At 39.7% G+C, this 26,477-nt stretch overlaps 1 protein-coding gene across 13 annotated transcripts; it reads left to right on the plus strand.

Moving 5' to 3' along the window:
* Positions 1-206: 206 nt before the first annotated feature.
* On the plus strand, positions 207-25,676 carry OTUD4 (OTU deubiquitinase 4). 13 transcript variants are annotated; one of them, XM_050974049.1, is made up of 22 exons: positions 533-709; positions 2,244-2,327; positions 5,200-5,250; positions 5,558-5,604; positions 7,316-7,388; positions 7,877-7,958; positions 8,190-8,334; positions 10,198-10,255; positions 10,634-10,751; positions 10,979-11,043; positions 12,735-12,835; positions 14,198-14,322; positions 14,437-14,617; positions 15,186-15,351; positions 16,179-16,299; positions 17,974-18,029; positions 18,576-18,734; positions 19,236-19,374; positions 20,386-20,465; positions 20,541-20,655; positions 21,355-21,395; positions 23,044-25,676. In XM_050974049.1, exons 1-22 carry the CDS (start codon positions 545-547, stop codon positions 24,268-24,270), a joined length of 3,399 nt encoding a protein of 1,132 aa, XP_050830006.1. In that variant the 5' UTR covers positions 533-544; the 3' UTR covers positions 24,271-25,676. The 13 variants fall into 13 exon arrangements, 11 of the variants coding, with proteins under 11 accessions (XP_050830003.1, XP_050830006.1, XP_050830005.1 ...); XM_050974046.1 differs by having other exon boundaries at positions 207-709; positions 20,386-20,655; XM_050974048.1 differs by having other exon boundaries at positions 18,576-18,659; positions 20,386-20,655.
* The last annotated feature ends 801 nt before the right edge of the window (positions 25,677-26,477 follow it).

Below are 26,477 nucleotides of genomic sequence, written 5' to 3' on the forward strand. Positions count from 1 at the left end.
GGCCGGGAGCAAGGCTGACAGCCCGGCCCCGGGCGCTGTGTCCGCCTCCTCCTGCTTCCTCCTCCTCCTCCGGGACTACGGCTCCCAGCAGCGCCCGGGCTGAAAGTGAAAATAAGCGCCAGGTTACGCTCCTGTTTGCGCCCTCCGCCTCTCTCCCTCCCTCCCTCCCGGCGGGCCGCACGTGTCCTTCCTTTCCCTTTTGTTTTCCGCCCGCAGGCCGGCTGCGCGCCCGGGACGCGCCCGCTCCCCCCGGCACCGGGACCCGCCGGAGCTGCCCCCGGCCCTCCGCAGCAGCCGGGAAGCCGCGGCAGTGACGGAGCTGCGAGTCCGGGCTGCGCAGGAAACTTTGCCGCTTCTCTCCGCGCTCCCCACATGCGAGTGGACGCCGTGAAGCCGGCTGCTGCTCTTCCTGCCGCTCCCGTTCCTGCTCGTGCAGCGCTGCCCCCCGCTCCGGCCGCTGCACCTGTGCCCGGCCCCGGCGCTGCGCCGCGGCTTCTCCTCGCCATGTGGGACTAGGAGGGGTGCGGCGTTCTCCTCGGTGAACATGGATGCGGCGGACAGGGCCGGCGGAGGGGAGCAAAGCCATCCCGGCGGCGGCAGGGACGCCCCCGGGGACACGTCCATGGACCGCTACCTGCGATCTCAGGGCTTGTACAGGAAGAAAGTGGCCAAGGATGGCTCCTGCCTTTTCAGGGCTGTGGCCGAGCAGGTAACTGATTACATAAACAAAGCTCCTTCTCACGAAAGCATGGGAAGTGGATCTCATTAGTGGGTGGCAATTAGTGTTAAAACGCAGACAGGTATAGGTTAAGGTTATGCGGTCATGTGCCAGTGAAAAACTTGAATTTTTAAAAATAGTTTCCACCTTGCGAGGTGAGAGAAGTTATGTGTGTTCAGCTGCCTTCTGCCACCAAGAAATCCTTATCTGTTTTGACCTTCCACCTCCTCCTCAGAGCTTTTTTCAGTGTAAGATCTCAACACCGAAATACAGCTGCTGGGTATGAGATTGTCTAGGAAAAGGAATTTAGAGCTGAAAAGCCATGTTCTTGGTTTTGTTAATCAGTTGACTGTAAAATTAGAGAAAGTGAGTAATTTATTTTCTCTTCTTCCTGTTGAATTCCCCTCCCCCATTTCAGTGTTAGTGTTAAAGGAAAAAAGCGACAGCGTCATCTTGTCTTAAGTACAAGCAAACAGCAGTGGGAGCTCTGGTGCTTCTGATTGTGGGAACCCAGATTCCTGTGCTAATTATACACAGATCACTTTTTTTAAAAAAATTCCTTTCCCCACTGAATTGATAAGTTCAGGCAAACAAACACTATTGATTGGAAGTGGGTGGGGTTTTTTATCTCAAGGGAATAGATATATACATAATATATATTGCTATTCTGACTTTTTCATTAATACATTGAAAGTTTCTCTCACACTTCAGTGTTGGATAGAACTTTTTTTCAGCTGTTATGTTTTTAACATCCCATTTTTATTGTGGAATCATTTAGGTTGGAAATGACCTCTAAGAAAGTAAGGTCTTTAATTCAGAGTTACTAAGTGTTTATCTGCAAATTTGGTCTCATTTGTGTACTCTTCATTCAGAAAAACTGAATTTGGAAGTGATTTATTTTGAGGGTGGTTTGTAAGGACTGCAAGAGACACTGCAACTTAAATTGTCTGGGACTTCCCTACCTTGCACTGAGATAACTTGTAACATGTGATGAAAGTAATAGTTTTCCAGTAAAGATTTGAACAGGAGATAGAATTCAGGTGTCATATTTAGGGAACTGAATTCCTGGCTTCCAAAAAGGTGTTTGGCCAACAGGCCTCTCTAAGAGAAGGTAAACATGCGCTGTGAGGCTTGGTTGGATTTCGTTTGAATGAATGTGTGTTGGTAGGTGGCTTCCTCATCCATTCCTGCTGTAACTTCCTTCAATTAACTGAAGTCCTTTACAAAGGAGGCAGTTAAAGATTAACAATAAATGCTATTCATTTGCTTCGTAAATCCTCATAAAATTGGAGGCTTAAATTTAGCAAACCAGTGAATTCTGCAGTTACTTAATTTTTTATTAAGTAATTGAGGTTTGACTTGCCTGAAGATGTTGCTGCTGAATGAGTATGCATATTAAATATTCTTAAAAATAAAACTAGAGTATTTCCAAGCCTGTATTTAGACAGCAGTCATTAATTATTTGTGGCCTGTCATCAAAACTCCTGAGATCCAATGTCACCTTGTTGTCTTTCTCCCTTTGTAGGTGTTGCACTCTCAGTCTCGGCACATTGATGTTAGGATGGCTTGTGTAGACTATCTTCGGAAAAATAGGGAGAAATTTGAAGCAGTAAGTATTTTTGTTTTCTTTGCCAGCATTTAAGAAAAGTTACTTTATTCCTTCCACTTTGGTATAATCTGCACTTCCCTATGTTTGTGGCAATATTCATCATAGCTAAATGCCAGTTGGTGCTATTTAAGTTAATTAGCACATATGTGGTAGTAACTCATTTTCAGAAGCCTGGTGAGACTTATGTATTCCTTGCACTGGAGTGATGTGGTGTGGGAGAAGTTTTTAATGCTCATGAAGAAAGAAAAGCAAACTTAGTCTTCAACAGTCTATAGTGAAGCTACTATAATTGGTATTTTAGTTTAATATAATGCCTACTTTAATAAAAGTTGTAAAATGTTCTTGTTGTGCTAATTAATTGCTTTTCCAGTATATAAGGGATTTGACTGATCAGATTAGTGAATTTTTTCTTCAGGGTCTGCTGGTTATTATTATGCATTGGCACTCTAGGTTTTTTTCCCTAAGCATCTGTAACTAAGCTTTTCATCCACCACAGATGTAAAATATTTTGATATTCATTTTACTTGGTCAGTGCTGTCGGTGTAACATTACAAATTCCTTTTTTTTCTTCCTTCAAAAAGATCATTACTCAATAATGGTGCTTATGTTTGTATGGCTTCTAGTGTACATACCATTACCTGATTTCCAGGACAGGCAGAAGGGGAGTGAGTATGTGTAAGGATTTGCTACTAGAAGATTATTACTCTCTTTCTGTTCTAAATTTACCCAGACCCAAATTTACCCAAATATAAAGACTGTTGTAGATATGCCCTGGCATAGGGAAGAGAAGGAAAGCAGGAATGAGGGTGTGTCTTTGTGCTCTAATTTCTGACATAGTACCCTCAGCTGTAATGTGATTGATCACATAAATATGGAAGTTACTAGAAATTAATGATATAAAATACAGCATATCTCTCTGGGTCAATGCTGCTCTGACTCGACTCCTTCTGGTTGTTTCTAACTCTTGGATGTCTCTCTTCTTACTTCATTTTTTCACTGCTGACTTTTTAATCCCTTTCTTTCCAGAATTACCCTGCTCATTCCAATATCTACTTCTCTACTTCTGTTCTCTTTTTCTATTGTGCGGTGTTTTGAAATTCCATGCCCTTTTTGACTCTTAAGTGTGTGTTGTTCCCATATTGCTGTTTCCCATCACTGCTTTATTAGCCCTAGCTGGTTTTAGTATGGTTTTAGTATTGCTTTGGTCTCTCTCATCCAAACTCCTGGTCCCAGTGTTCTTTTTTCCCTCTCAGACATTATCCCAAGCTATGACCTGTCCTCTGTCCATCTTTGCTGTCCTTCTGAAAAGTCTCCTTTTTAAAAGTTTCTTGTGAGCGTAGGTGTTTCATATTTGTTCTCATTTCCCAGTGTTCTTCCTCCCATGGGTACCTCACATCAGCTCTGCTGATCTCCTTTGCTGCCTCTGTCTCTCACTCTGCTTTGTGTTTTCTGTCTGGAATATACCAGTTATCTCTCTTTAAAAAACCCAAACAGCATAAACAACAAATGCCTCTTTCCCTAATCTCCTGGTTCAGCTGTTTACTTGCTGCCTCCTCAGTAGTTATGTTTATTGACATGGTGGTGCTTCCTGGAGTTTCTCTTCTCTCTGCCTATTGTTATAATTTCAGCTTAAATTTCTGTCTTTCTTTCCACTGATACTGTTATAACCAAGATTTCAGGAGTGTAGCCACCATCTTCATTTCCATCCTCAGCCTTTTGTGCAGTGTTATCTTGAATTGCTGCTGTGCTACATTCATTCTCTAACTCTTCAGTTTCCTATGAGAACTTCCTGGTGTCCTTCCTTTTTTCCTCTGTGCGTTGTCTTCATGTCATTTTATTTTGACGCAAAAAGTAACTGCTGTCTGCGATCATATTTGGCTGATCCACCTTTTTTAACTTCAAACTAAAAATTTGAGCCAGGCTTGTTAGTTCTTCTCACTTCCAAATGGCTAAAGCAGAACTTTGAATCTCACTACTCCACTCAGTTCTCCTTATAATCTTGTTTCCTAATCACTGCGGGTAGAGGCCATCCAGCTTGTAGCTCACATTCATGAAGAGATTTCCTTCTTGGTTTGCCCCTCTGTGGATCTTTATTTCAGGTAAATCAAGCAGATGGAGACTAAAGAGCAGTTTTTAAAAGCAGCCTTTCTGTGGCCTGTGTGGCTGAAATACTTTGAATTTAAGATGTCTCAACTACTGCAACATCTTTCTCTGCTCTTGGCAGATGTGAATTTGGCCTCATGTGTGTTAGGGAGTGCAGTTGAAGGATCACTTTCTTGGGCTGGCACTTGAAATGTAGCCTGATTGTTTACATCCTTTGCTGAAAGTAAAAGCAGTTTGAGGTGATACAGAACAGAGGAAAAAGTGCTGTATGAGGTGGCTGTACTAGATCTTACCACTGCTTCTATACTACAGAAATGGGGCTCCTATTTCTGATTGTCCATTGCTGTTTATCTAACAAGATGTTTGAGTTCAGGTCCACAATTCTCTCCTCAGTGATGCTGTGCATGCCTTAGATGAATTGCCTATAAACATCTACATCACATCATCTCTGCTTTCTTCCAGATTCCCCATTTGACTGCCGAGTGTGTTTTTGGGGGTTTTGTTTGGTTTATTTTACTTGTGTGATGATTTTGAAATCTGTTTATGTGGTTATTTTCTGCAAGGCTGTTCATTGTTTGACTGTTCATTCCTTTATCTCAACACCCCATTATATTTACATTGTGAGCTTTGAGAGGGCAGGGGAGACTTCCATTTCCAGTGGTACATTCCCAATGGTACAGTGGGTCACAGGTTGGGGATTCTGTATGCTGCACTATTAAAATCACTAATTACTGCTGGTTGTTTTCTGTTTTTTTTTTTTTTAATACAGTTCATAGAGGGGCCGTTTGAAGATTATTTAAAAAGTTTGGAAAATCCACAGGTATGTCAGACCTGATTTATGATAGAAAGCAAGTACTTTTGTTGAAATTGATGGCTAATTGGATTTTTTTCCTCTGAAGTGTTTTTGATTGAGCTTAGGTCTTTGAATTATGTGAATATATAGTTTTATGTATGTACTCTCTACTGTAAAATGAGTTGTGGAATTGTGTTTTTATGTCTTGCTGAACTCCAGATTCAGTGTTCGTATATTTATTTTCAACAATGATTTCTTGCATCTCTTGATCTGCTTATGAGGAGGTATAATTGTGTATTTGTTTAAACTTAATTTTCTTTTGCTTTTAATACAGGAATGGGTTGGACAAGTAGAAATAAGTGCCCTTTCTCTTATGTACAAGTAAGAAAACCTTTCAATATGTTTTACTGAGATAATTTCTGTTGTTTTGTTAGTAAATCAGTTGGAACAGCAAAGATAGAATTATGTTATACCATACCATAATCTTCTGTAAAATTATAAATATATTTGAGAATTGCAGCTGTCAATAGATTAAATAAAAATAGAAGAGTGAGTTTGCAGTAATGCCATGTATCTCACCTGCACAGCCAGTTGTGGGTAATTTCATACAATTGTACTTTGTTAATTTCGATATCTTGTTTTTTCTGTTAACATTGCTTTTTTTCCTGTTACTCACCAAGGCTTTAGTACTAACCCTATTGCTCATATGTGAGCTGTACCCATTTCTTATATACTAAATCTTTCTTCACAAAATAGTGAGAAACAATGTGCTGAGTGTTTGTAACTGCTTTCTAATTACTGTGCAAGGGAGTGAGTAATCCACAGCATCTTCACTGTCTGCTATTTATAAACTCATTAAAAATTCAGAATTTCAAAATGTTTACTGTAAATTAATGGCTTTGTCTATTGATTAGACAGCTGATAAGAGGAAAGAATCAGACTAGATAAATATTACCTTTGGGCCCTTTGAGTGCTATGTGTGGGAAATTGTATGGAATTCTATCTTTGCATTTTGTGAGGTGAATGGGCCAGCTCAGAGTTGCGTGTCCTGCGTGGATGGGGGAGGACTGAGCTGAAAGTCAGAGCAAAGCTTGGCTCAAGAGGCTTAGTGAGAAGGTTTTATGGTTACACTGAGCCAGGTTGTACAGGGATATAACTCAATTTAAGTCAGCAGAATTGGATGCTTAATCACATCAGAAACTGGATGGTCATGATCTGTTGTATTTCTGGCCATGAGAAATGTATTTTCATAAGCAGGACTAGTTTATTTTGCAGTTTTGCCACGCTGGTATCCAGGGCACAGCTGATAAATGAGTAGACAAATCCTGGATAATAACAGCGGGTTTTTAAAATATCTATTGAAAGCATCAGGAGGGTTTTGTGGCACAGATGCAACTGTTATGTAGTATTTCACTGCAGAGGTGCACACACAAGAGTAGTTATTGCTGTGCTTGTTTTGGGAAGACAGGCTTCTATTGAAAAGGCAATTTAGAGTCTCAGGGAAAGTAGGAATAGTGGTGGAGGTAGAGGGAAAGAGCTGCTCCCTCTCCTGTGTGCTGGCAGACTTAAGGGAAGTAAGAATTTCCTGTTCTGTTCCAGTAAGTGACTTTCAGACTTTTCAGGCATAGGATAGAAATTCAGTACAAATAAATTTGATTTCCCTTTCACGCCTCAGACCTCTCACAAATATAGTTGGTTATCTAGTAAATTTTTCTTTGCTTCCTGTAGTGGGTGGGTCTTCCTTTCAGAATTGCTTTTTCTGAGTAGTTGTACAAATTTTAATTTTTTTTTAAATCCAGAAACTGTGAATATACTCAATTATTTTGCAAGACTGATAACATTTTCGCCTGTATGAGAAAGAATTTGAAGGAGGTGACAGGCTGTTAAGCAAAGAGTTTCAAGAGAACATTATGGATGAAAGGGAGAGAGAGAAAATATTTAAGTTTAAAATCACAATAGAGATTAATTATAGCAGAGAAACCACTAGGTGTTTTCTCTGGTTATGTATCTCCTTTGAATTTGACTTCAATGCTCAAATTTTGATTGATATTATTTTTAAAATAAATTCTTCTGTTACTTTTTTGTTTTCCAGGAAAGATTTCATAATATACCAGGAGCCAAATGCTTCTCCTTCACGTGTAACTGAAAATGGCTTTTCTGATAAGGTAAAAAAAAAATTAAAATCATGGCTATTGTGACAGGCTGAAGTAAAACTACTTCATAAACAGCAAGTAGTTGTGTGTGACTGTGACTTTCAGTATTCAACACAATGAAAAGTTCTGAGAATTCAGTTTTAGCAGTTAATTTTGTACATGTTTAAGGCAGTTGTGCTGTTAATATATGTGACGCTTCTTTTTAAATAGATGGGATATTTATATCCCATCTGTTTAGGGTGTGGCATCTTCCTAGTAATATAAAATCCTGTAAAATCAATTTTCATGCACTAATCTCTATTTTATTTATTTTTTTTTTTGCTTTTGTTCAAATTCTATTTGGTTTAAAGGACATCCACCAAACATTTTGATTGTTTTATTGATACATTGAGATCCTGAAAGATGACAAAGCACATGGGTGGCTTAAATTGAATTTAAAGGTAGCGCTTATGAAAAATTGAGATGCAAAGCCGAAAATATCTGTGTGATTTTTTTAATAGGTGTTGCTGTGCTTCTCAAATGGAAACCACTATGATATTGTGTATCCCATAGAATATGCAGAGAAGGCTGCTCTGTGCCAGTGTAAGTATCCAGCTGTTAGTTAAAAACATATTTTTACCAAAAATATTGAAGCTATCATTGTTAGGTTTCAGGAAAAGGCTCTGTATGGAAGTTTATTGTAGTCATTATCAGTGGCTTGGCTTTCAGTTTGACTTGTCAATGACTGTATGATTAGCATCTGAAATGGGGGAATGAAAACTGATTTAGCTGGTAACTGATATTGCACTTCCACTTTCTCCTTCTCTTCCCCAGCTCTGCTGTATGAGTTGCTCTATGAGAAAGTGTTTGATATGGATGTAAAGAAAATCATGGCAGAACTTAGTGCTGTTGGTGTGACAGAGGAAAGTAATGGGAGCAGTGAAGTGTCTGCTTCAGATTCGGAAGATGACAACTACAGGTAAATGAAATTGAAAAGCTGCCCGTGAACACACATTAAATGAATTTTCTGAATTTCTGGTGGGTAGTAGAATCCAATAGTCAGTGTTGAAAACATTCAGAAATTACTAAGAAAGGAAGCAAGAAGAGGTAGGGTTAGAAGTGTGAAAGAATGCAATGTGTTGTCTTCACTTACCTAAGGACAGGCTTCTCCCCTTCCTCTGTTCTTCCTGCAGTCTAGCTTTGAGTCTCTTTACATAATGGATTATTGCCATTGCAACATGTGCCTCTTCCTGTTTAGAGTAGCAAAATTCCCTGGGAGAACTGTCAGTGTGCCAGCCTCTCTGAGAATGACTTGGCTTACTCTGCAGCTGAGTAGAGTTACAGGAATCTGATCCAACTTGTGTGGCTTCCACATCTGGGGGCTGGAATGCCTGCTTGAGGTGAAGCTGATGGAGACATACAGATACAGCTTGCTCCATTTTGATTAGGATCATAAAGAAGCATCCATCTTTTTGTTGGATGCTCTAGCAAGCTTTGAGACTTCGACCTGACTCCTTTTGCACAGTCAGTCATTCACAGTGCCATTTTTGCACTTACATATTGGCAGTTTTTCTTCTGTTTAATAAGGTTCTTAACTCTGGCTTGTATGAAATTCCACTGAATCTGCAGAGTTGATGCTGCATCAGTGGATGTCTCCTCCTCCTACTGATTGTCACAGTTTTTCCCTAGGGCTCTGATGTGTGGCATGTGGCAGAAGAAGTTTTTTGAGCTGTTGGGAGCTGATTTCTCCAACAGGTTGAAAACAACAGAAAGGAAGATAAGGGAAATCATCACAGAAAAAAAAAGTTCCGGGAAATGGATTAGCTTATTTTCGTGTTTGGAAAAAAAATGCTAGGGAATGTTGCCAATTAAAATACAAAGTATTTCTGCCCAAGGAAACAATTATAGCTAAATGTCAGCTAATGGAAATCTTTATTCCTTTCTGTTCTTGGAGCTTTCCTAGGATTCAAATGCAGTAGCCTTACCTTGTATCTTTGGGATTACTAAGAAAATATCCTGCTAACCTCCTTAGCACCTTTGGAAATAAGGTCATGTGCTCACTGGAGACTGTGGAACCCAATGTTTTTGATTGAAACCATATGTCCTATAATGCAGAGGCTGGCGTGTGTGTGTGTGACTCTTGACCCAGTTAACACAAATTACAGACATTTTGCTGAGTTTATGAAGGCCTAAATCTTTCACTTGTCTTAAAGTTGATTTCAGCATGTTTCATAAGCTAGTTTTCCAGAAGATTCTTTTCATTTTATAAATATAAACTTTTCAGTTATGTTGTTATTAAGTGCAATAGTTTTGGGAGAAGTTAATGCTGACGGTTGCCTACCACTGTTGTAGGAAAACTACTTGGAACTTTCTGTGTGGAAAGTTTTTTTTCCAGTGATGTCAGGTGTAGAAAATAAGAGTAAATTAGAATGCCTGATGGAAGTTAACTAATGGAGTTGGTTTTGGTTTTGAGGGGTTTTTTATGTCTACTTTTGCAAGGTTTTCCTCATGTAGTTGCAAAAATTTTAAGAGGACTTTTGTTTCCCTGGTATTCCACCCGTTTTTTTTTTTTTCCTAAGTGACAGCAAAGCACACATAAGATAGACTTCCTAAAATGTGCACTTAAACCCAGAATCTTACTTCTTTATCAAAGAAAGCTACAGTTTCTGTTTTAGACAGCTTTTTCACTTCAAGAGATGAAGATATTCTGTGATATGCTTATTGCCAGGAAAATATATAGAGAATGGTAGTGTCACTATTTTTATCCTCTTTAGCTGATTTTCAGGGCTTAGTAAAGCTGTAATTCATTATGAAAACATAACATGCCTCTGTCCTATTACAGAAGTAAAGCTACAACAGTTAGTGATATGAATGGAATGAAGTCTCTTTCTGGCAACAAGGTATTTATCCATCGAGATTTATTTTCTTTCTAATAACTTGTACTCGGCTATATTTTTGGTATTTAATGTTCATGAGAGACTCTTGAGTTAATAGCTTTCCTAACATGTAATATCCTAAAAACTGCCTGTTTCTTTGGAAAGTAATGGATATTTTTGGTATGCTCAGAGGTGGGTAAGTGTCCTTTTCGTGCTGCTTAGTTTTTAGATTTGTTCTGGCATGGTTAAAATAATACAATTTTTTTTTCAAAGCTTTTTATGCTCTATATATTTTCAGCATTTCTGTGTGTCAGTACAAGGCTTGAGCACTGTGGTGGAAATATGCAAAGCTGGACTAGTCTGTGTAGTTGACCATTTAGCACTTTGTTCTGTTCCATGCAGCACCTTGAGAGCAATGGGAATCCCACCTCGTTGGTGTTACCTAAAAAGGTTCTGAAATCACTTGATCCCTTGGTTTACAGAAACATTGAATACGATGTTTGGCTCCAATCCAAATGGGGTGAGTAACAGAATACTTCAAAGCTGCAGCTTTTGCAAGCTGTGTGAAGTGAAGCCCTCCTGAAGAACTGATGCAAATGGCAGTTTGGGTTTTTAGTTTGGTTTTCCTCACATGGGTCACTGGGCAGATTTGGGGCCTGAACACCTGGTTTGCATTTTGACCACATCAAGAAAGGAATCATTTTGGTATTTTAAACTAAAAGTATATTACTGCTTCTGTATTTACAGATCAACAAAAACAAGATTTTTCTATTGCTGCTGGCATGCAATACTCCATTGGAGATAAATGTAAAGTAAGTAATATTGAATTGTAGTTTATAGACACATTAATTCAAGATGTCCATTTTCCCTCTTTGTTAACTATTTTGATATTGCTACTTTATAAAGTACAGTACTGTATACTCTTGGCTTGTGTCTTCAGCTGAGGATGTGCTTGTTATTTAATTGTTGGCAGTGTTCATGACTTACAGCATAATGTACAACTGAGCAGTGCAATTTTGCTCCATTAAAAAATCACAAGGTTAACTCTGAGAGTACATGTAGTAAGGTGACTGGGAGCCTCAATGTTAAGCATGGAACTCTATATCCATGTGTTTGTTTGAGACTGGAAATAGTGATTACTCTGTGTATATTGGCTTTGATAAAAATCTCAGCACTTCCAAGTAATGAAGTACAGCTTGCTTTACTTCAGTTACTGCAGATCCTGAAGTTTTGGGCAGTTCTTCCTGTCAGGGTGTGGCAAGGGTGTTACACAATTGGTCTTCAAATTCTCTTAAGATTTGTATTAAGTGTTGCTGCTTAAGAACAATCAAGGTTTGCTATTAAATTCTGAATTTGTAGATTAGTCTCCTTATTAAGCCTGTTAATTAAACTGTTGGTACTCAGCTGAACTTGTTTCTTTCTAGGACATTTGACCATCTATAAAAGTTATTAATGACAAAATATTTAGTTGGGTTAATCATGCAGCACAGGGGCTCTTTCAGTTTGTACTTTTTTATTTGTGTCATGGAATCAATCATAGTGACTAAACTGCAGGGAAAACACATCTCCAAACCTAAAAAATAACCCCAGCCACAAAATACTCCACAAAGCCACAAGCCCTCAACCCCCCTGGCCCCCAGACCAACCTAATGCTGAGTTGATTGTTTATTGCTTAAAAGTACAGGTTTAAAATGTGCATTTACGACCCTAAGGCTGTCTTGTGTGGTTTTTATTTACAGATATTATTAGGAGAAAACACTCTGGTAATGACATACTCTATCTGTCAAATTTTCTGTGCATGTGGCAAGACAGTAAATATATAGTATAAAAACATGGGAAGAAAACATGAAGTGAATAGTGAAAATTAGAGTTGACCAAATTAATACAACTGTAAAGCCAAATACTATAGTGAAACATTAGAAATTTATTTTTTATTCAACAGAAGAATTTAAGAACATAGAATGTCAGTCAGACAGCTAACACTGTGATCATATCTAAAGAACTTTTTTGATTGTTCTTAAAAAAACCTTCTGAAGAATAACTCCTGAAGTAATAGGTGTTCATCATGTTCCTAATTAGACTACATTTCACTGAAGTGAAGTGGATTTTAATAGGGAAAAGCTTTGAGTTTTATTGTGAGAGAGAGTGTTTTTAGTAAAGCTGAAAAGCCTGGCTGCACTGATTGCTTTTAACTTTCTCATGTGGTTTTGAAAAGCATATTTCATTAAGTAGGGTTCCTCAGCAAGCTGTTTGTTTGTGGGCTGTTTGTTTAGTGTTGTGTGTGTTTGTTTTAATAGTATTCTTATTTTGTTTTGAAGAAGCAGTAGGGATTGAAGATTGGCTTTTGATTCATTTACTGAATTGTGATGTGTATTTCTCAAGTCTTCTGTTGCCCAGAGGAAAATTTCTGTTTCTTCTTGTTTATATTTTAAAGAGTTAGCTCCTCTCACAGTTGTCTTTACAGCTAATCCACTTTTTTTTTTCTTACTCTTGTTCTTTACAGGTGCGCTTAGACCATAATGGGAAATTTTATAATGCCCATATTCAAGAAGTTTTTTCAGAGAATGGGCCAGTTGTTGTATTTGTAGAAGAGCTTGGAGCAAAGTGAGTGCTTAATCTCTTTTGGAAGGGAGCACCAAACTGAAGAAAGCATTACTTTGGTTCAGAGTTCACTTCAGCCCCTGAAATGTATCTGTTTCTTTACTTGGAGCAGTACTACCACAAATTTGTTAAGAAAGCAGCATACTATTTAAAAAAGGAAAAAAATTATTATAATTTCATACTTCTTTCTGTAGTGCCAAGTAGTCTGGGTATTACTTGCAGAGTAGAATAGTAATTACATCAATAGTATTTTAATTTTTGTGCACAAGATTCATTCCTAAACAGATTGACTCTGGGCTAATAAGGTGTTGCTTGGACTTAATTAAATGCTAGATTTGTGACAAGCTTTTCATATTGAAAAATCCATTAGAGCTCATCTGGTGGTTGAGTAGCTTTGCCTGATTTCATACAGAGTGCCAAGTTGCTCTTTAGATCAGCATCATCTTTGCCCTACCTGGGACAAAAAAGTGTTTGAAGTTGTTCTGGTGGGTTGTGGATTTGATGGTTTTGGTTGTGTGGGGTGGGGATTTTTGTTTGTTGGGGTGTTTTGGTGGGGAGGGGTAGGGAGAGGGCAATTTAAGACATCTTGAGCTCTGCTGTAAGTCCTGTGACTTCTGGGTCAAAAAACCCCACACAGATTGTAGTTTGGGAAGAGGAAACGCTTTCAGTCAAGGTAAATGAGAAAGATGCTAATTTATCTCATATGGTCACTATTAAAAAGAATTATGAGATCTGAAGAGTATCTTGCAGTTTGAATACTTTTTAAATTGGAATTTAACCTGTTTGAACAATGTAAATATATAACTAATATATTTATACTAGTTATATATTTACATTATTAATATAGAATATATTACATTATAGTTATATATTATATAACTGTATAATAAATCTATAAATAAATAACCTTTCAAATAATATGAACAGTTGCTTGGACCATCTCTAGCATCCTCAATTAAAAAGGCAGTAATTGTTCTGGGATATACACCATCAATGTAACATCTTTCAATCTTGGCACCTATTGCAGCATTGGTAGTAAGTTTATCTAAGTATAGCTTTTTTATCTAAGTATATTGCTTTTTGGGATCATTCTCTTTTTCTGTCTTCCCTGAAGGCACTTCACAAATGGCTGACCATTCTTTACTAAGTTTGTGTCAGCTTGCTAGTTTTATGTAAAAAGGAATAAAAAAGGGTTTGCTGTTCTACACATTGTTTGAGTGTAATCATAAAGGTAAAGAACTTTGAGAACAATGTTCTTAACAATGGAAAGATCTGTCAGTATTAGTAAACATGTGGTATTAATTTATGCAAACCCCTGTCTGGTCTTTTAAGATATTATTCCCTCCATAATTCCTTGTTTTGTAGGCATGCTGTCTCACTGAAGAGCCTTAAACCTCTTCCACAGACCTCTCCTATGGAGGGCTGGAACACTGTGCCAGGGAAGAAGATAAAAAAGTTTTACCCAACGTGGGGGCAGAATGCTCAGCCTGGTAGGACTGTACCTGTCTGTGTGACAAAATCTTCTTTGTCAGATGTTTTGTCCCAAAGAGCTTAAAAAAATGATTAAAACAAAAGTCTTACCTGTTTTTACCTTGTTATCACAGATGCAGAGTGCAGAGGGCCAAAGAATCAGAGCAAGTCAATCAAACCCCAGTCAGCACTACCTCCTCGACTTCAGCATACTGTGGGAACCAGGCAGCACCAGTTCTTGTGTTCTGGGCCCCAGCCTCATCAGACCTCAACTGAGCAAAAAGCTCCGGGCAGGAATCCTCCACAGTCTGCAAGGTAAAACTGCAAACAGCATCTTTCCTGGCTTGAACTCTTAACTGAGCTTCTGGAAGCCCAGGTATCTGCTTCAGATGTTTCCAGCATACTCTTTTGAAATACATTGCCACTGAATGCTTAGGAATTGTCCCAAGTCTTTAAGAATACACACTGGCACAGGAACAATAATATTTTTTTTTTTTGTGCATGGCAGAAACTGCCTACAAAGCCACATTTTTTTCTTGGAAAGTGGATGTTAGTGTGGATTATGTTATAGTTGTTTTTCTTTTTGGTTGGGGCTGAAATAATGCTGTAAGTGCTTCTTGGGCATGGCTAAGATCTTCCCTCAGCTTTTGCTGAACCTGTCATAGGGGACTGCTTTGTGTTCTGACTTAACCTTTGAAAGGAGCATTAAAAGAGTGTTTTGCCTGCATTTGTTGGTAGTGACTTTTTGATTCCTTTGGCTGCTTCAGCAGAGTTTCTATTTCCATACTTGCACCTTCTTCCTTTCTCCTAAGCCAGGAGTTTGTGTTGGGTTCGATGCAGAGTTTCTCAGTCCGAGCAATCCTCTTTGTCTTTGCGTGCGCAGGAAGGCGGAGCGCGAGCGCGGCGAGGAGCTGAGCCACGGCAGCAGGGACTGTAACTACTTTGGGCTGTCTCCGGAGGAGCGCAGGGAGAAGCAGGCCATAGAGGAGTCTCGGTCCCTGTATGAGATCCAGCAGCGGGATGAACAAGCTTTTCCTGCTCTTTGCAATGTATGTTGGATTCCTTGTAATTAACAGTGCACTTTCCATACTTGCCTGTGAACCTTTCATTAGCCATTGGTTTGCTGTCCTTGAATCACACCGCAATTCAAAAATTAGGGATATTCATTTTGCACTCGCTTTGTAATTAGAAGTACAGGTATCTACAATGCTTTATATGTTAAAGATAAGAAAATACACCTAATAGTTTATCCTGGGAATAATTGAATGGCCGCCACACAATGCTTTAGGTGTGTAAATATGGGAGACGTGTGAGCATCTGTATTTGTAGGATTTTGTAGAGATCATTCTACTGATGCAATTTTAATGAAAGCGGGTGGGAGTCCTAGTACATACAGAGAAGTGAGCAGATCCTGTGGGTAAAGAGCTACTACTCTCCACATAAGTTTCTTCCAGAGATGTGTGGGACTTTTTGGGTTTAACTCCTATGGCAAACAGAAACAAGAAGAAGGCTGGAAGAATGACTAGGAGAAAGACTGAAGCCTAAGGAACAGAGGTTGCTCTCTCCTGGGTAATAAGTTTGCTGTATTTGCTCACCTGCAGGAGGAGGATGTGATTTATCGTCTGAGTGAAACAGATTTTGTCATGTCAGCTAGTGACACGAATGCTCTTAAAGGGCACTTGGCAAAATGTAGCAATGAATGAGAAAGAGGAGATGAATCTGCGGGATACTGAGCCAGACTCCCCCCCTTCCCCTTTCTGCCTATCACGGACATAAATATTATCATGAAGGCATAATAGTATCATAGCAGATGATGGTAAAGTGTCACTGGACTGATTACATAAAGTGGTATTTCTGCTTTTGTCAACTTCTTCAGAACCAGTTAGTCTGTCAGGCTGCTACACAGACTGTGGATAATGTAAACCAGAAAAAGTTCTCCAATAGTGAAAGAAGAAACAGCAAGTGGACAGCAGAGGTGGAAGAGCAGAAGGAGAAAGGTAAAACTGAATGGGTTTAGATAATGGCTGTTTTTTTTTTTTTAATTTGCTTGGTTTTGTTACCAGCCTCTGAATTTATTCAAGATGGGGCAATTGTTTAGGCAATGAGGGGAAAGTTATCCTGAGTAGCAGTGCCAAACTAAAATGGGCTGGAGGTAGCAAGGGTGTGGTTTGTGAAGAAAGTACATTTCCCTGCTTTATGAATGTGGCTGAGAGAGTAGACTCCTGTCTGGAATTTTTGTAGTAAATGGGAAGAGAAATGAGAAAAACTGAAAGACTCACCAGAGCTACCCTAAATTAGATCCTTTTGAAATTCTAGAGTGTGTGGCACAAAGTGCCAGTGGGAAGAGCCTTAAGAGTAATTTATGAAGCAGTTAAAAGTACTCACTGTAGTGTGGTTAAGAATTAGCATACCTTGGTACAGGAGGGGGAGAAGAAGGGTACAGAAGGGTTGGAAAAACAAACCTGTTTACAGTAGAAAGCTTTGTCACATGGTCAAAATTTTGTTTGGGTTTTCTCTCTCCCCCCAGTCGCTTACAACACTGCAGCTTCTCTTCATGGATTTAAAGCTTTTCCTCCTCTGTGAGGAAGTGGAACATGGCAGTAATAGAAGAAAGCTGTAGGTGCCAGGAGGAGGTAGTTAGTAAATCTCTGCTAATTGCAAAGGAATTTTTTAAGGAACGTTCACATTTTTTTAATGAATGTTCATGTAGAGAAAGCTGGAGAGAAAGTAAAGACTCCACTGTCATGATGAATTTGGCTGAAGGTCATGGCATGTCCAGCTTTCTCTGCTTTTTGTGACACTCAGATTTGCATTGCCTCTTGTGAAACTAGGTTAACAATCCTATGGGAATCAAGTATACTTCCTTCTGAGTGTTTAGGGATTCTTACTGCTGCTCGGGGATTTGGCAGTAATTCTCAAAATCAATACTGTTTCCATTTATACTGCTGTCAGTTGTGACAGAGTATATAACAAGCTTTTAAAAGTCTATATATACTACTGATAATCTGGGCATGAGTTTGATTGACAAGCTGTGATAGCCAGATCTGAACATAAGCCAGAATGTGAAGAATTTGTTCAGATCTTATTATGCCACGATTTTTTTTTAACGCTGTCTTCCCCACCAAAGTATTTGCTGGTGCTTGAGGAATGAAACTTTGTGCAGCAGTCTGAAAACTTTTTTAGATCTTTTAATCCACTGCAACATTTTAAACTTTTTTTTTAATCAGTCAAAAGTAGACAAGACTTTGAGCTTCTTTTATCTAACACCTGAATATGAAAATGCCAATCAGAGCACTTTCCCTTTAAGAAAAGTCCAAACTTGTTTCATTAGGAGCAATTTAGGATGAATATATTTAAAGGGACAGCTGCGTTTCATTCCTGCTTTCCCCAAGCATCACTGAAATGGTTTCCAAACATCACTAAAGAATACCTGTAGAGTTACAGAACCCAGGTTGAAGTAGCTGCTCTGTTACTGCCCAAATAAATACCTGTTTGTTTTAGGATTTGATCTTTGGTAAAAATAGAAATTTAAGTTTTCTGAAGTAATTATATATAAGCTATAGGTTTAGTTTTGAAAGTTTAATTTTGGAAAGACAAACTAACTGGCTTAAGTTGTGATAGCCATAAGTGGTGTAATGGTTCATTTACTAGGTTATGTCTTGGTGTTGCAGAGTCAAATTCCAGGCAGATCCACTTAAGTCAGAAGCTTGAGCCAAATTCATCTGAGGTAATCTTAAAGAAAAGACCAAAATTTTTTTTAATGTTATTGCTTCTCTGATACATGATTAGCAGAGCAGTAGCTGCCTTTAGAGCTGTGATTGCTGCTGCTGCTTTACAGCTTTTAGTGAAATACTCCTAAGGCTGGAGGCTTGTATTTCTGTCAGCTTTCCTCAGCCCTGTAACCTATACTTAGTCTTTCTCTGCAATCAGAGCCCTCAAACCTGGGCTATTGAGAGCACTTACAAATCTGGATTTGTAATTGCTTAGCACAGTCTGTACTTCCAGTATAATGGGACCACAGAAGATTTGATGTTTGCTAATAGCTATTGTGCTAACAGACCATGAGCTCTGAAGTTCAGTGAAGATTTATGGCCTCTTTTTGGCTTTTAACCTTTGCTGTCCTTTCAATGAGCAAATTGTCACACTAGTTTAATATATGATGGGTGCTTAGCCCACTTTGTACGGAGTGTGGTTTACTGTTTGTGAATAACTCTTTGTAAAGTTAATCTTACTATTAGACTAGCTGTGTATGTTGTTTCTAACTTTGCTTTAGAAGAATAGTCAAGATGAGAGTTATCCAAAAGCTTCATCTCCTTTGGAACAAGTAAAAACAGATTCTCCGATTCTTGCTGAGCAAGTAAGAAATGTTTGTTTGATTTCAAAGTTTTCCAGTCAGGAGACTTCAGACAAAGGGGAGCTTCATCACAGCCACGTATGTATTACAATACTGGCTTTTAATTACACAGTCATTTCTATGGTGATAATGCTAAAATTTCATATGTACCGTTAGGAATCTGTTATGTCCAGCATATAGATTGTAAAAGGACAACCCTTGATAGAAAAGTAAATCTATTATTTTCTGAGAGAGGAGTTATTTCATGTCTTTCTACCAAGGTAGAAATTTAAATTCTTTAGCTTTTCTTTTTCAGGTCTCTCTGAGGTTATTGGTAATTGCTTGTGAGGGTGGCTTTTATTTTGGGTGGGAGATACTTAAATGTAAAGCTTGAGGAGGTGGTTCTAGCACTAATGGCTCTGTGGTACAGGCATGGCTGGACAGAGCTCAGAGCAGATCTCTCCACACAGTGATGCAGCTCAGGTCTCTTTGGGTATGTTCCTAGTTAGTACTTCCCTGCAGGGATGGTGGTAGTCCAGATAAGGCTGAGTCATCAGGGTCACCAACCATGACAGGATTCAGATTTGTTTGTTTTTCCAGAACCTGACCGAGTGCTTGCCGAGCGTAACTCCGACACCCTCTCCAGTCTTCTCTGAGGTGCATTTACCTCCAGCAGTGCCTTCTGTACCAGCCATTGTGCCAGCTTGGCCAAGTGAGCCAGCAACATATGGACCAGCAGGTTTGCAGAAATACTAACATAAATCAGAAATTACTAACCCTGGAAAATACTTTAACTCTTTTAACTCTCTTACTAACTTGAAGATAGTCCCAGGAGACACTGTCTCGTATAATTTCACATTCCAAAGGCAGGCATTCATAGGAATGTAGTTTCTCACTGCTGAAAGCTAGTGAGAGTTCTAACAGATCTTTGCCTGTACAGTTTGCTTGACTCCCAACCTGAAGGTACAAGAGGGTTGTGTACTTAAATGGCCGTTTTTCCTCTTGAGTGGGGTAGCATTGAGTTTTGAGGATCTGCTTAAGGTAGAACATACTGTCAGCATGTTGAAACCTGGTAAGTGTTTGTTCTCTGTGTCCCATGTAACAATAGGCTCCTTGGTTTACTCCTGAGGACAAGCTTGGGACTTTTATGTCTGAATTTAATGAGATCCATTTGGACTTGAGCTGCAAAGCCAGTGTAATGGGTTTTGATGTGCTGTGCATATCTTGTGGTCTGTGAAGTTAGCTTAGAATCCATAGTGCTCATTTGATCAGGTGCTGCATTTGCTCTCACACTGCTGTTTCTGTACAAGAACCAGCTTTCAGATCAGCCTGCTTTGTTCACATGAGACAGTCACAATCCTATCTCACTTGACTGTGTCTGTGACAGAAGATGTGCAGCCCAGTTGATCTAAGCTCAGATTCAGAGTTAACTCTAAATGACTAGTCAGAATGAGAACTTCAGGGATTCACATGAAAGTTTGAGTTCCCCCATTTTTTTAATTCCTTCCTATTTCCTTCTGGCATTCATAATTTTAAAAAAGAAACATGGGATCAGTTCAGTTTTTGGAAAGCTTAGATAAATTGTTTCAATCTTTCTGAAAACTATTCTCTGCATTTTGAATCCTGCTTTTCTGATGTCTTTTGGTTTGTGATTATTTATCTCTATATATACATATCTATAGATATGCATTGATACCTGTTCTATTTCTATACGTATAATTGTATCTCTTTTGGGGTTTTTTCCCTCTAGGTATTCCAACCCAAATACCTGCTTCTTCACTGATGCCAGGACCAGCCACGGGACCTGACTCTATAGTATCACAGGCTCAGGTAACATCTGCTTCAGGTGCTGGAGTTCCTGTGTGGCTACAAGCAGTTAACCAGCCTTTAATGCCTTTGCCTCAGACTCTGAATCCCTACCAGGATCCACTATACCCCGGATTCCCTTTTAATGAAAAGGGAGAAAGAGCCGTTGCACCTCCTTACTCCCTCTGCAGTACTGGGGATGACTTACCTAAAGGTGAGAAGTCTGAATTTGACACCATTTTTTCTAATAGGTCTTCTTTTCTTAAAACACAGATAAACAAAACTTTTTTTGGTCCTGTTGTCATTCTTTGTCCGAAGATCCAATAGTTGTCATTCCGTGATTTAAGACGTGGGAGGGAATATTGAATAGAGTTGTAACTCTTTAGTTTGCATTGCCGACATTGTGACTGTTTCAAGTGGTTACACCTGGAAATCTGGTAGAATCATTTTGTAGTTCTTAGCTTGTCCCATCACAGCTTGAGGTTTTGTGCATGTAAAGAATTATATTTGGAGAACTGCTCCTGTCAGAGTAATAGGTTTACTCATGTCATTTAAAAGCTTGGAAGCTGTTGAGCATTTCCTTACTGATCTGGGAAAATACAGGTTTTGGCATACTATGAATGCAAGGTATGTCCATAAAAAACATCTCATGTCTGACTGCACTGTGGTGTTTGTTTTGTGAACTGTTTCTTTAACAACTAGAAGTTCACAGACTGTTAAAACTGAAATTTAAACTGCTGTTGTGTTCTAGATACCTTACTGTGGCAAAAAACCCCAACTTAATCAGTTGAAGACATGCAAGTAGTAACTTAATATTGGTGTTCTCTACTGAAATGGAACTTCATGCAGTTTTTGCATCAGATGAAATATTTTAGGTCCTTATAAATACTCTTCCTTTCTTTTTTTTTTTTAGATAAGAATATTCTTAGATTTTTCTTCAATCTTGGTGTGAAGGTAATTCTTCAAACTTCCTTATGTTTTCATTTTTGTTACAAAAATTGCTTGTGAATAATTGTTGGTACTTAAAATGCAGAAAATTTGTTGCTGCAGGTGTACATTTTAAGTCCATCTTTCAGATTGAAATACTTCCTTATTTTGTGTTCTGTTAACTGGGATTCCAGCAGTTGTCCACAGTGCACTTCAAGTCAGCAGAAATCAAATTCCTGTCAGTAGCATAGTGAGACCTATTGGCTTCCAACTGTGGCTGGACAGCTGGCAAATTGTGCTTTACAAAGTCACAGATAAATTGTGAATGTGAAGATGGTTCTTTTTGGATGACATGCATAGGGAGTGAGAAAATGCCCTCAGACTTCAACCTTGGCTGTGTACTGGCAATGCCACTGCAGTGCAGATCCCAAAATATTTCCCTGGGGCCACTCCCTGAAGTACTCTACATGTCTGTTCTTTCTGCTCAGGTTAATGATAATAGTATTCTACCTTTTTGATAATTATAGTAGTGCGTATGTGTAAATGTGCAAATCTGTGGTGTGGTTGGGGAAGAGGCTTAGCCAAAACCCAATATTTTCCATTGCTTGGCAAGGCAAAGTTGTTTGCTTTTTCTCCCTTCTGCACAAAATGTTTCTTTTTTACCTTCTTTTACTCCTTCTGTCAGGCAAACTACTTTGGGCAAGGTGCTCAGAGCTCTTGGGCTTATTTGATGGGACTTTGGCCATAGCAACGATATTGTTTCCTGTCTGGGCATGGAAAGGGAATATTCAGCACAGTTTCCAATGTAAATTTGATACCTCTGCCTAATATAAGTCTCTGTGCTTAATAAGAAATCCATTAAGTCATTAATTAGCAAGTTGTCCCTACATTGCATTTAAACAGCCTGAGTTTCCTAAGCTGACATGCTTGGGACTTTCCTTACTGCTACAGCGGATTATTTAGGTTCTAGCCTGTTGTTTGGTGCTTCAGCACCATCTGCTGCTCCCAGCCCACGTTGTAGTGGCTGTGCTGCTTCGCTGGTGTCACAGGGTACAGCAGGGTACCTGTGCATTGTCTGGCTGCTGCTCTGCTCCAGACCCTGCCCTGCCCACATCCTTCCACTGCCCACTGAGAGGAAAGGGGCTCCTGCAGAGGAGGTCTGCATAGGCTTTCCAGGATGGTTTGCTCCAGCAACTGTTTCTACAGAGTCCAGTTCATTAACGTGGAGGTCGAGAAAAGGGAAAGGGTCACCACCTGAGGTGGACAACTTTAGTGTAGTGGCCTTTGCAAACTAAGGTCTCGTAGAAGAAATTGCCAATTAGTAACTGGGATTCTGGAAAATGAGTTTGAAATGTTTCTCTTCAAACAAACAGCTAGAGCATGACTTACTAAGTCAAGCTTTATGTCGTTAACCATATAGAAATTGTTACTAAATTTTCTTATTGGTCATAACTGTTGCCCATTTCAACTGCACTTGGAAAGGAAACAAAAATTAAGAACGCCATCCTAGAGTCATATGATTTAGAATGGAGGGCAGTCACTGTAAAGAAAATTCACTTTTATCTCCTGTAATTGTTTTGAAATGGTGAATGACTGATGTGCTTTTATGTCTCTCTGAACATTCAAAAGATCAAATAACTGATTTAATTGTTTTTTTTCTCCTGCTGTGTTGCAGGCATATAGTTGTCCCATGTGGGCACCCCATTCTTACCTGTACCCCCTGCACCAGGCCTATTTAGCTGCTTGTAGAATGTACCCAAACGTGTCCCTTCCTGTGTATCCGCACAACCCCTGGTTCCAGGAGGCTGCTCCTGCTCAGAACGAAAATGAAACTGCACGACCAAACAGGCACTTTGCTGTCCAGACCGAGGTCAGGTCCAATGGTCAGATTCCACAGGTTGACAGATCTCCATCACTGCCTCTGATCATACCTTCAGCTCAGGTGACGGAAAGTCAAGGACAGGTCTGTGTCGAACCGGAGAATCCAGCGCAAGCTCTTCACGCTAACTACGAGGAGTCCCTGAGAGGGAAAAATATGTTCCCGCAGCCACCCTTTGGACACAATCACTTTCTAGGAGCTGTTCCAATAGCGCCTCCTTTCTTTCCTCACTTCTGGTATGGGTACCCAGTTCAGGGTTTCATTGAGAATTCAGTAGCGAGACCTAATCTTGTCTTGTCTCCTGAGGACAAAGAGGCAGCAGCTGGCACCTCTGCCAGCATGTACGTGGGCAAAGAATGCAGCCCTCCAGTTCCTGGAGTGAACTGTGCAGAGCAGCTCCAGAAGACAAGCAGTGGCAGTGGCTCCAATACCGTCCCATTCCCAGTGGCTGCTGCAGGGACCCTGAAAGACACTTCAGCCAGGGCACCTCAGCTGGAGCAAGCCTGTCCTTCGGCCGCTCCTAAGCAGAAAGCAGCCGGGCAGCAGCATCGCCCTCCACAGACACAGGGCCCAGAGAGGCCGACGGCAGGGCCAAGCACGCAGCCACTGCTGGCAGAACCTCCCAAAAATGAACTGAAACCCAGCACTCCCGGCCGGAAGGAGAGGCCTGCTAAAGGGAGAGAGTCCAAGGGCACTGGGAACGTGCAGACGGAAAGCAGGGCCCAGAGAACCAGGGAGGAGAGCTCTGAAGATGACACTGAGGTTTCCGACATGCTGAGGAGTGGCAGATCCAAGCAGTTCTATAACCAGACTTACGGAGGAGGCAGAAGGCCCAGACCCGACAGGGGTTATTCCAGCAGGGGAGGATACCAGTTCCAAAGAAATGAGGAGGCCTGGAAAGGACCACCCAGCAGAAGCAGAGATGACGGCTACCAGTATCAGAGAAACTTTAGAGGGCAGCCATATAGGAATGACAGGAGAAGGGCAACACTGGGAGATAATCAGAGGGGGCAGCAAGCATAAAATGAGTGGATAATTGGGAAATTTAAGCAAAAAGTAATTTGAAGTAGCAGTTTAAAATCTTAATTTCTTTTTAGTGAAGTTCAATGATGTTTAATTTTGGGCTAATTTTTGGCAAGTAAAGACTAGGAGGATGTCAAGTCCTACCATAGGGTTCTTTGGGGGGATTCTAGATTTGTTTGGCTTAGCAGTTTTTCTTCAATGTCAAATTAGGAAAAAAAATAGGTATAGTGTTTGATAATTTTTTTCCCCACAGAGGTTTCTGTTTGTGATAGAAGATGGGTATGTGCGTTTACTAGAGTGACAAATGACAGCATTTGATGTGATCTAGATTCTAAAATTGACAGTAACATTGCACCAAATATAAATGTATATTTTATCATACAATGCCTTAGTTCTGAACTGAGCTAAAGGAATTCTCAGCCTACTGCACTGTTGTCTCTGATATGCTTCCAACCCAAAGGCCTTTCATCTCAAAAAGAAAAAATATCTGTCAAACTTGAATGTTTCTCTTGTGTGTTACACGTATGGCAGCCAGCTAACCCTGTGTCTTAGGTATGTTGTATATAGTTCTTTTCATAATCATAGGGTATATTTTTGAATTTTAAAAAGCATTTATTTGTTGAAATCAAAATCAAGACAAGCGGTCAAGAATACCTGTGTATGAACTGATAAGAATGGCTGTTTCCACCATGAATTCTTCTTAATGCTGGTGTGACTAGAATGGTGCCTATGCCAACTGAATAATTACAAAGACAATAAAAATGTAGATGCTATGCATTTCCAAAATAATTCTGCATCTGTTATAATAGCAGAAGTTTTTTAAATGCCACTTTAACACTAATGCACTGACAAATCCTAGATATTTTGTGAGGAGATGCATAAAGTACATGTTACATTTTTTTAAGTTTGTACGATTGAGCTACTGTTCAGTATTCTTTTGTTGTTGCACTGTTGATGTTTTGCATGTACAACTCCTTGCTGGAACTACTTTTAAAAGCAAGAATGGAGAGTCTCAGTGTGCTCTGCTCTTCCCTACAATTCAGAAGAAAGTGGCTTCTGCCTTATATTTTTACACTGTGTCAGAGTTCTGATGCTGTTTCTTCTGAGCCCAATTACGATCTCTGCAGTGTTCCTGTTGCCTTTGCAGTCTGGATGTTCAGCTGTCCAGGCTCGGAGAGTGCAGTGTGCACAGTATTCACTCAGCTCTGTTGCTCTGTAAAATGGAACTGTTGTGTATATTTTTATATCTCTGTATACAGTAGTGTAGGTGACGGTACCCATTCATTGTGTCTGAGATTGTACACCCTTGGTGCAGATACCAGAGTGATAGTTACATGATAAAGAGTTTGTTTTCAGATGCATGCTATGTATAAAACCCTAATTAAAATAAATGTTTTGTCTTTTCACTTGTTTTCTAAATTATATGTATGTATTTAAACCTGTTGCAATGGCATTAAATGAAATGGTGTTCTTACAGGGCCAGTTGTAGTAAGTAGTAGAATGATGACCAGCGTATGGCAGGCAGCAAACAAAAAGAAGCCATGAACTGAATTTGGAGGTTTTGTTTGTAGGGGTCATGCTGGAGGCTTTTTGGTTTTTCTTTTTTTAATCTAAATACTTCAGGATTTCAAAAGAGGCAATCTTCACTTTTTCAGGTTGAGAACGAAGCAAGCACTGACGCATTTAACTGTTGTTACCACTGGGATTCTCTGTTTATTTCAACTCCTTTAAAAAATCATAAAGAGGGCTGCTTGTTGAGTTTACTGGTGAATTTTAAACTCTTAGCTCTACTCCACATTTGTGCAGCAGTCACTGAACTAATCATTCTGTCCTAGAGCAGATAGTACATGAAACCAGTAACACTTCCTTACAGAAATCTCTTCGGAAACACTGGGGAAGAGAGGTGTGGCAGTAACTGGGAGGGATGTGCTTTCAGAATTTGCATTTAAGAAATAGCTTCTTTCACCTGGGCCTATACTGCCTTGCTACTCTAGGACAGTGAAGGGTGGGAAGGTGTAGGTAAATTTTCTCTGATGCTGATCAAGTAAGTCTGGTTTCCTCTCTTGCCGAAGTAGTAGTAGACTGATTGGCCCAACCTCTGGCCTGTGGCAAGATGTTTTAGATGGCAGGATCCTCCTGTTAATCTATGTAATATTCAGCTGTGTGTCACACAGCTGAACCACATCTTTATCCTTATCACAACTGAT

This window comes from Serinus canaria, chromosome 4 (genome assembly GCF_022539315.1).
Source record: "Serinus canaria isolate serCan28SL12 chromosome 4, serCan2020, whole genome shotgun sequence".
NCBI lineage: Eukaryota > Metazoa > Chordata > Aves > Passeriformes > Fringillidae > Serinus > Serinus canaria.

Excerpts from the sequence above, each read along its gene's own strand:
- OTUD4 (XM_050974046.1), top strand. The coding sequence starts at position 545 with ATGGATGCGGCGGACAGGGCCGGCGGAGGGGAGCAAAGCCATCCCGGC. Across the intron at positions 10,256-10,633 it reads AGTCTCTTTCTGGCAACAAG|CACCTTGAGAGCAATGGGAA; the intron begins GTATTTATCCAT and ends TGTTCCATGCAG. Across the intron at positions 14,323-14,436 it reads GGGGCAGAATGCTCAGCCTG|ATGCAGAGTGCAGAGGGCCA; the intron begins GTAGGACTGTAC and ends TTGTTATCACAG.